The sequence below is a fragment of the Chrysemys picta genome, chromosome 1, assembly GCF_011386835.1.
Source record: "Chrysemys picta bellii isolate R12L10 chromosome 1, ASM1138683v2, whole genome shotgun sequence".
Lineage (NCBI taxonomy): Eukaryota > Metazoa > Chordata > Testudines > Emydidae > Chrysemys > Chrysemys picta.
In genome coordinates, this window is record NC_088791.1 from 352,830,558 (window position 1) to 352,840,724 (window position 10,167).

The 10,167-nt window shown below is 46.8% G+C and overlaps 1 protein-coding gene across 1 annotated transcript; it reads left to right on the plus strand.

Annotated features, from left to right (window-relative positions):
- LOC135972294 (olfactory receptor 52R1-like) lies at window positions 1–999 on the plus strand. The gene has a single exon (XM_065549760.1). The coding sequence runs from the start codon at window positions 1–3 to the stop codon at window positions 997–999; it is 999 nt and encodes a 332-aa protein (XP_065405832.1).
- The last annotated feature ends 9,168 nt before the right edge of the window (window positions 1,000–10,167 follow it).

The following is a 10,167-nucleotide window of genomic DNA, read 5'->3' on the forward strand; positions in this document are numbered from 1 at the left end:
ATGCAGGAGACACCATTCTGTCTCAGAGTTGGACACCTTCTCCCCTACTCTATGTCAGATTCCAACACAACTGCTTTCAAGAACCCCTCCACCTTCATCCTGCTGGGCATTCCTGGGCTGGAGGCAGCCCACGTCTGGATCTCCATCCCCTTCTGCACCATGTACATCATAGCCATCTTGGGGAACTTCACCATCCTGTTCATCATTAAGACGGAGCCGAGCCTCCATGGGCCCATGTACTATTTTCTCTCCATGCTGGCTGTCACTGACCTGGTCCTGACTACATCTACCCTGCCCAAATCACTAAGTATCTTTTGGTTCAATTCCAGGGAGATTGATTTCAGTGCCTGCTTCACCCAGATGTACTTCATTTACTGCTTCTTAGAGATGGAGTCTGGGATCCTCGTAGCCATGGCTTTGGATCGCTACGTGGCCATCTGCGACCCCCTGAGATATTCCACCATCCTGACAAACCCCGTTGTGGCCAAGATCGGCCTGGCTGTGTTGCTGCGCGGCTGCGCGGTTGTACTGCCCATTCCCATCCTGGCGAGGCAGTGGCCATATTGCAGAACCAACATCATCCCCCAGCCATACTGCATGCATATAGCCGTGCTGAATCTGGCCTGCGCCGACACCCGTGTCAGTAGTTACTACGGCCTCTTTGTGCTATTCTGTGTGATGGGTCTGGATGTGATTTTGATTGCCGTGTCCTATACCCAGATCCTCAGGGCCATCTTTAGCCTCCCCACAAAGGATGCCCGGCTCAAGACTTTTGGGACCTGCAGCTCCCACTTCTTTGTCATTTTAGCCTTTTATATACCAGGTCTCTTGTCCTCCCTCATGTACCGGGTTGGCCAGAATGTGCCTGGGCATTTCCATGTTCTCATTGCCAACGTGTACCACTCGATGCCCCCCGCGCTAAATCCCATCATCTATGGGGTGAGGACTAAAGAGATCCGTGGGAGGCTGCTCCAGCTCTTTACTCATGAAGGGACCTAAACTTTTCTCCTTGTGCTCTGGGTCTCAGACCTCTATGCAGAGCTGGCTGGTGACATGGTCTTGGGCCCTCTTCCCTGAATCACTGACCGGACAGTCAAAATGACAATAATCCCTTTCCTGACCTGTTGTTTCAGCATGACAAACTGAGGAATTTGTCTGTGTAGAACTCACTAACTTACAGGATTGGCACCATTCTAATTGCTGGTAACTGGACCGCTGAGGCCATGTGCCCTTCCCCGCCTATTCCCCAAGCTCCTAGCCCCTGCTCCATCTCTTTCCCCAAGGCCCCTCCCCCTGCCTCAAGTACTCCCACAAGTCCCCGCTCCCTTCTCCGCCTCTATCCACACGGCCCCACCTCTGTTCTGCCACTTTCCCCAGAGACACATCCCTGGTGCTTCCTCCTTTCCTCCCCAACCCCATAATCTTTCTGGATCATCTCGACCTCCCTCCTTGCCCAGATGCACTCCCTCTGCTTTGGGGCTGGGACAGGAGCAGTTGCAGGCTGACAAGGAGCCTGCAGTGAGTGCAGAAAGGCAACAGCGCTGGGGCTGACAGGCGGATGAGAAGCGGGGGGGGAAACCAGGAAGCTGTGTAAAAGAATCTGGGGGTTGGGACCAGGGTTGTGTTGCCGGCGAGTGAGACTGTGCATCATACAGCTTGTGGGTCCTAAAGCTCAGCTACAAAGTCCTGAGGGAAGAAAGCATTGTGTGTCTTATTTCTTTAGCTTTTGGTTCCCTTTTGTTCTTCCCGACTGGGAGTCTGTAGCAGGCAGGGTCCCTGCACTGGGATTCTGGGCAGAAGCCGGGATGGCTTCGGTGCCCCACAGGGAGGAAGATAAACAGGAGACCTACCATTAGCCAGGTATTTACACATATAAACGGCAACTTATCTAGAACTACAGGGCAGCGATTGCCCAGGGGCTGAAGCTGAACAGTGAAGTTGAGTCTAACATACGCTCTGCATGACACTTTTGATCACTACATCTAGAATCTCCTTAGCGAGGCTGCTAGGCAGCGTTATGCCCATGCTATCGATGGACTGAGCCACGCAGAGGTAAAGTGATTTACCCAAGGTCACCCAATGAGTCAGTGGCAGAATCGAGAATAGGAACCGGGAGTCCTGACCTCCCCCACACCCACTCAGCAGCATTGCTCTGGCCATGCACTGGCATTGCTCCTCTGCATTGTGTTAGATGCCGTGAGGCTATTTGTTTGTCATGATACATGGAATTTCCGTCCTTCTTAAACAGGAGGAATTTATTAAAGAAACTGCTAAAATCTACAGCCACAAAAACAGGTTTACACACAGCTCAGTTTTCAGCCTTCTCTTAGACTCATAGACTATTAGGGTTGGAAGAGACCTCAGCAGGTCATCTCTTCAAAAGCAGGCCCAACACCAACTAAATCATCCCAGCCAGGGCTCTGTCGAGCTGGGCCTTAAAAACCTCTAAGGAAGGAGATTCCACCACCTCCCTAGGTAACCCATTCCAGTGCTTCACCACCCTTCTAATGAAATTGTTTTTCCTAATATCCAACCTAAACCTCCCCCACTGCAACTTGAGACCATTGCTCCTTGTTCTGTCATCTGCCACCACTGAAAACATCTCAGCTCCATCCTCTTTGGAATCCCCCCTTCAGGTAGTTGAAAGCAGCTATCAAATCCCACCTCACTTTTCTCTTCTGCAGACTAAACAAGCCAGTTCCCTCAGCCTCTCCTCGTAAGTCATGTGCCCCAGCCCCCTAGTCATTTTTGTTGCCCTCCACTGGACTCTCTCCAATTTCTCCACATCCCTTCTATATTGGGGAGACCAAAACTGGAGGCAATACTCCAGGTGTGGCCTCACCAGTGCCTAATAGAGGAGAATAATCACTTCCCTCGATCTGCTGGCAATGTCCCTACTAATACAGCCCAATATGCCATTAGCCTTCTTGGCAACAAGGGCATACTGCTGACTCATATCCAGCTTCTCGTCCACTGTAACCCCCAGGTCCTTTTCTGCAGAACTGTTGCTTAGCCAGTCGGTCCCCAGACTGTAGCGGTGCATGGGATTCTTCTGTCCTAAGTGCAGGACTCTGCACTTGTCCTTGTTGAACCTCATCAGGTTTCTTTTGGCCCAATCCTCCAATTTGTCTAGGTCACTCTGGACCCTATCCCTACCCTCCAGTGTATCTACCTCTTCCCCCAGCTTAGTGTCATCTGCGATCTTGCTGAGGGTGCAATCCATCCTATCATCCAGATCATTAATAAAGATGTTGAACAAAACCGGCCCCAGGACCGACCCCTCTTCCTTGTTTACCAGGGACCACACGCTGCCTGTAACTCTGCACAGTGCGTAGAGCCCAATGATGTGCTGCAAGGATCCAAATCAGTGCCACATGTGACTTGTTTTCTGGGACTAGCCCAAGGACAGACCTCCAGTGATGGGATCCCCGGGGTGCAAAACTCTGGCAGGTACTCTGCTTACACAGCCATCCACAAGCAGGGACACACCCAGCTGAGTTACATGAATAATCTCCAAGCCACTCATAACTAACAGTAGAGAGGCTCCAGCCCCAGCTCCCCAGCCTTGCACCAAAGAACTGTGTGGTTTTGCCCTGGTGCGAAAGGAAGGCAAAAAAAGGCTCTGAAGAACAGCTAGTCAAAGATTCAAAAAGTAATAGCAAAAAATGTGTAAGTACATCAGAAACAGGAAGCCTGCTAAACAGCCAGTGGGGCCACTAGATGACCGAGATGCTAAAGGAGCACTCAAGGATAATAAGGCCATTGCAGAGAAACTACATGAATTATTAGCATCAGTCTTCATGGCTGAGGATGTGAGGGAAATTCACAAACTTGAGTCATTCAGTTTAGGTGAGGAATCTGAGGAACTGTCCCAGATTGAGGTGTCATTAGAGGAGGTTTTGGAACAAATTGATAAACTAAACAGTAGTAAGTCCCCAGGACCTGATGGGATTCACCCAAGAGTTCTGAAGGAACTCAAATGTGAAATTGCAGGACTAACTGTAGTCTGTAACATATCATTTCAATCAGCTTCTGTATCAAATGACTGGAGGATAGCTAATGTGATGCCAATGTTTAAAAAAGGGCTCCAGAGGTGACCCTGGCAATTACAGGCCAGAAAGCCTGACTTCAGTACTGGGCAAACTCGTTTAAACTATAGTAAAGAACAAAATTGTCAGACATACAGATTTACTGTTGGGGAAAAGTCAACATGTTTTTTTTAAAGGGATATCATGTCTCACCAAACTACTAGAATTCTTTGTGGGGGTCAATAAGTGTATGTGTTGGTGGGGGTTCAGCTCCCTCCTCCCTCTCAGTTCCCAGACACAGTTTGCTGGAAAAATAACAGTCCAGAGTCCAATCTGCAGGCAATTCGATGGGTTTATTGGGGCTAAACAAGCAAGCATATTCTGAAGTGCTTCACACCAGTCAGGCTATCTCTATACGCCAATAGAGCTTAACCATATTCCAAAGCCCTTCACACTAGTCGGGCTATCTCTATATGCCGATAGAATTTTCCTCTTCCCCTCCCTCTTCTACTATTCTATATGTTGATAGAACCCTCTTCTCCTGACCCTAGCTCCGCATGTCAATGGAGCTCCCTCTTCCGCCCCCCTCTCCTTGGCAAACATAATTATTCTTGTAGTGCCCCTCCCCTGGTACCACTCCTTCCAATATATGGTTGTGTTCCATTCGGGGGGGGGGGGGGGGGATCTTGAGTCTAGGGGCAATGAGACCACCTCTTTTGTACCTGTGGAACTCCTTGCCAGAGGATGTTGTGAAGTCCAAGACCATAACAGGGTTAAAAAAAGAACTAGATAAATTCATGGAGCATAGGTCCATAAGTGCCTACTAGTCAGGATGGGCAGGAATGGTGTCCCTAGCCTCTGTTTGCCAGAAGCTGAGAATGAGTGACAGGGGATGGATCACTTGCTGATTCCCTGTTCTGTTCATTCCCTCTGGGGCACCTGGCATTGGCCACTGTCGGAAGACTGGATACTGGGCTAGATGGACCTTTGTTCTGACCCAGTATGGTCATTCCTATATATGGTCTTATGTCTCTCATGAGAAAGTGCTGACCTGTCCTACACACCTCGCTCCATCAGAGGGCTCACAGCTGACGGTCCCACGTGGAAATAGGCACCTTTCTCCAACCCATGAGCCAGGCCCCTAGAGGCCCAAATCACTGGAATTTAGGTGCGTAAGGACCTTTGTGAACCACTAGAAAAAACCCCATTGGATCATGATTCCCCATGGACCCTAGTGGGTGCTGTTTACCATCCCCCATAGTTACCAGTGGACTGGAAAGAAGTTCATGTGGTCTGAGTGCACCATCCTGCTTCTTTCCAAATATAGCACAGAAAGCTTTATTGAACATTTTTTCCCCGTGTGCATCACTATTAACAGTGTTACCATCTCCATCTAGTAAAAGCCTGTACTGCTATTAGGATTTCCTTTGTTTCTAATATAGTAACAAAATCTTATTATTATTTTCCTCAGCCCTGCTAGCCATGATTTGTCTCTGGTGTCTTTTGCTTCCCTTATCCATTTTCTATATTTTATAACTTCTCATTTCTATCAAATGCTATCCACTTCCCCTGCTTTAAAAGCACTGATGGACGATCTCCTCCTATCAATGGTCGGACTGAACAAAGGACTGAAGGACCCATTCCGGCTGTGAATGTACTCCAAAGACTTGATTTGAACCTGCAGTTTATTCCATCAAAACTACAAGCCTGAACTAAGAATGTTGCCATTACTGTATGTAATTGATTCCATTTAACCAATTTTAGCTCTCATCTATATTTCTTTCTTTTTATGAATAAATCTTAAGATTTTAGATTCCAGAGGATTGGCAACAGCGTGATTTGTGGGTAAGATCTGACTTGTGTATTGACCTGGGTCTGGGGTTTGGTCCTTTGGGATCGGGGAGAAGTTTTTTTTTTCTTTTACTGGGATATTGGTTTTCATAACCATTCATCCCCATAACAAGTGGCCCTGGTTTTCATACTGGGAAACTGGAGTGTCTAAGGTAATTGCTTTTACAGAAATGTGAAGAGCCTTGTGTAGCACAAAAGAGCAAAACATTTGAAAGGTGAAATTTTTACCTTAGAACATCACAGAGACCCAACATCACAAACTTTGCATTGGATACCACACACTTGTATTATAAGGATGAGCAGGGCTGTGCAGGGTGTTCCCCCACAGTACAGAGTGTCACAGATGTGTTGGCAGGTTTCTGAGACGGAGCGGAAGTGGAGTACCGGAGTTCACACCTCACAGGAGTGGGGCGCTCACAACCTCCAGCTAGTTCTGAAAACCTCAGATTCACCTTGAAAGGGTGGCGAAGGCTCAGACTCCGTCTTCCAGCCTTTCCTCTACCAATGAACAGCCCCTGCCAGAGCGGGAGACATTTCCCTCTTGGCGTGACAGAGAGACCGTGCTTATGGCAGGGAAGTCAGGACACCTGGGTTCTGTCTGTCATCCTGACACTCAATGTCTGTGTGACCTTGGCCAAGTAACGGCGCCCTGTGCCTCAGTTTACCTATCTGTTTAATGGGGCTATGGTCATAGTGACTTTCTTTTGCTAGGTGTTTTAACATCCTTCAATGAAAGGTGCTGCACAGTATGATCATATTTACTGGTGAGAATTACTGATCTCTGATCCCCTAGTAACAGCACCATGTGCCTGCAGAAAGTGCCTGTATCTCCCCGCAGGCATCTTTTTATAGATCTGTCTGTCTACTATCTACCATCCCGCCTGGGACTTTACAGGGTATCAGACCCTATGGAATTTAAAGCATTATCCCTTTTTTTCCTACTAATCAACTATAATTTTTAAAATGCACAGAGCAGCCACTTCCTCTCTGACTCAGCACAGAGCCCCAGAGTTCTCATCTCCCTTTGGGAAGGTCCCTTAATTACTGTTTACTCCCAAAGCTGGATAAAGAGCACAGAAGCCCAAACAGGCTTGTCTCCAGCCTGTTTACATTCAGATGCTCGCTTATCCTCTAGAGGCTGAGCGAACCCCCCTGGGATTGCACAGAGCTATATTATAAATGGAGCACACCCCTGTGCCGGCTCTCGGCGTGGGATGCTGCCGCAGATGCTGGGGTGAGAGAGGTGTGGGACACGGCTACCTGAGGGGGATTCCCAGGGAAGATGCTTCCATCTCAGAATTCACAGGTACCCTTGTCTTGCTGAGGTGTTTACCTGCTCAACAAACCCAGTGCAATGTGGATGTGATGGGATAAATAATAGGTCTGTGGTCCTTTTTGCTCTGCACAGCCATTAAACATCCAATGGCCTTTGCCACAGAGGATGGGTTTGCTTCAGTATCATGGTCTAAAATGTCCCTCTTTGCTGTGCACTCCTGAGATGATGACCTCCAGCCCCAAGATCGCTTTATTTCAGTGCCACAGTGGATCCTTCAGGATGCACAATACAAGGCCAAATTCTGAGGCCCTTGCCCATAGTTTACCCAGGCCCCACTGAGGCAAAACTCCCGTTGGAGTAAGAACTGAGTAAAGACCTCAGGAGCCAGCTAAGTGTTAATGCAGAGACACTGTCACCTCCTCCTCTTGCATTTCAGGGCTCTGGTTGTTAACGGGGGAGCGGGGGCTGTTACCTGACTTTTATCTCCATGGAGGTGCTTGGGCTCCTCACTCGAACAATTATAAGAATTTTTCAACATGGGCAACACATTATTTCTCCTTCATTTGAGAAGTAGGCTCAAACGTTATGCCAAAAACTCAAAATAGAATTCAGCCAGAAGCAGACACCCAGCATGTATAATTTCTGTCCAAATGCTTAAAGTTTGGCAAACTTATAAGCAACTGAAAATGAAGCCTCCTAATCGAAGGTGTCAGACAGCCTTAACTAACCATGGGGCCACCAGCACAACCTACAATGGCCAAACCATTTGTGACTCCCATTTAGCTAAACTCCCTTTTAGCTCCAGTAATGTCTATGGTAAGGAGTTCCACAGGCCAAATATGGATTATATGAACAATTTTCTCTTTTTAGTGTTATATGTTCAGACTTTCAATGGAATTAAATGTTCCCTTCCTTCTGTGTTGTAAGACAGAGTAAATATTAATGCCTGACCCACTTTCTTTATCGATAGATTCATAGGATATGAGGCCAGAAGGGACTGTTAGATCATCCAGTCTGAATTCCTGTATAACAAAGGGCATTAAATTTCACCCAGTTACCCCTGTGTTGAGCCCAGTCTTTGACTAAGGCCTGGTCTACACTGACATTTTATATCATAGAATCATAGAGCTACAGGGTGAAAAGGAACCGGAATAGTTAGCTAATCTAACCCCCTGCCAAGATGCAGGATTTGTTGTGTCTAAGCCATCCAGGATAGATGACTGTCCAGCCTCCTTTAGAAAACCTGCAGTAAAGTAGCCTCCATGATTTCCCGAGGTGTCTGTTCTATTCTCCTCCTGTTCTTACAGTTAGGAAATTTATCCTGAGATTTAATCTAAATCTGCTGTGCTGTAGTTTGAGCCCATCGCCTCTTGTCCTGCCTTATGTGGCAAGAGTGAACAACTTTTCTCCATCTTTTTTATGGAAGCCTTTCAAGTATCCAAAGACCACTGCCATTTCCCCCTCAATCTCCTCTTTTCCAAACTAAACATACCCAGTTCCTTCAGCCTTTTCTCATATGGCTTGAATTTCAGCCCTTTCATTTTTGTCACTTGCCTCTGGTCTTTTCCAGTTTTTCTATGTCTTTCCTAGACATTGGTGACCAAAATTAGACACAGTACTCCAGCTGAGGCCTAACCAGCACCCAGTACAGCGGCATTATCACCTCCTTTGACTTGCATGCGATGCCTCTGCTAATGCATCCAAAAGTAACATTTGCTTTTTTTTGCAACAGGAAAAACATCCAAACCCTTGAGAGCTGTAGCTATATCAACCTAACCCCGATATAGCTGGCATGGGGGTCAATGGAAGAAGTTTTCCATCCACTTAGCTACCACCTCCTGGGGAGGTGGATTACCTACGCTGATGCGAGAACCCCTGCCATTGTTTTAAGTAGTGTTTACACTGAAGCGCTAAGGCAGAGCTACTGTAGACAAGTGTAGACAAGTCCTCAAGAAGGTCTTCCAAAAAAACCATCCAGTCTGGATCTTCAGACATGTGGAGTTGGAGAATCCATAACTTCCCTTTGCAGTTTGTTCCAAATATTAATCACTCTCAGGGCTAAAAATTTGGCCCTTATTTCCAGGTAGTATCTGTCTGGCTTCATCTTCCAGCCATTGGACCTTGCTCTCCCTTTCTCCACTAGATTACAGAGCCAGTTATTTGTGTATATATATATCTTTTTTCCCTCTAGCTGCTGCCTTCACTTTGCCACTGAACAGGGTTTTTAGCTCCTTCCAATCAGTTTTGCTGACAATTTGCTTCAGCTTTGGGGAATTAGCTCTTTTCAACACGAAGTATCCATAGAAGTTACTGGTTGGGAACTGTTCTCTATTTGTCCATTTGAATGTAATCAGTTCCAAACTTTATTTTCCTCTCCTCTATCATAAGCCCCCTTCTTTGTCTCTTCTCTAAAGTAAACAGTCCCAGACTTTTCAGTCCGCATATGGCAGCCTCCCCCATTCTCATAGCCTGTCTCAGAAATCCCCTTTCTATCTGCTATATTCTGTATAGAGACTGGGTGACCAAAACTGAATGCATGTCCAGAGCAGGGTATTCTCCATCCCATTCCTTAGGCATCCAATCATTTTTTTTGTTTTGGCCACTGCTGTGAACGAGCCAGTGTTTCCGTTAAGCTACTATCAATGACTCTCTAGCCTGGCTTTCATTGCATTAAAGAACAATGATGGATAACCAGTATTCACACTCTTGTTTCCTGCTGGTGCCTATTAAGGTTTCCAGCAACACAACATGTAGGAATTATTGTCACATAGAGCACCATAAAATATGGAATTGGCATTAGTAGGGTCAGTTTTTCAGAATTTATTTCTCTGAATAATGAACATGTCATTTTTTAGTGTGTGAAGAGCGGCCAATCTGCTTCACTCATAACAACAGCCTCCAGCAGTGAATTAAGTGTCTCATATTAACTTTGTCTCTCCATCCAGGAATATTTACTGAGATCATCGTCCTAGAGCTTGGGCACATACAGGAAGTCAGGGGAACGTACGGTAC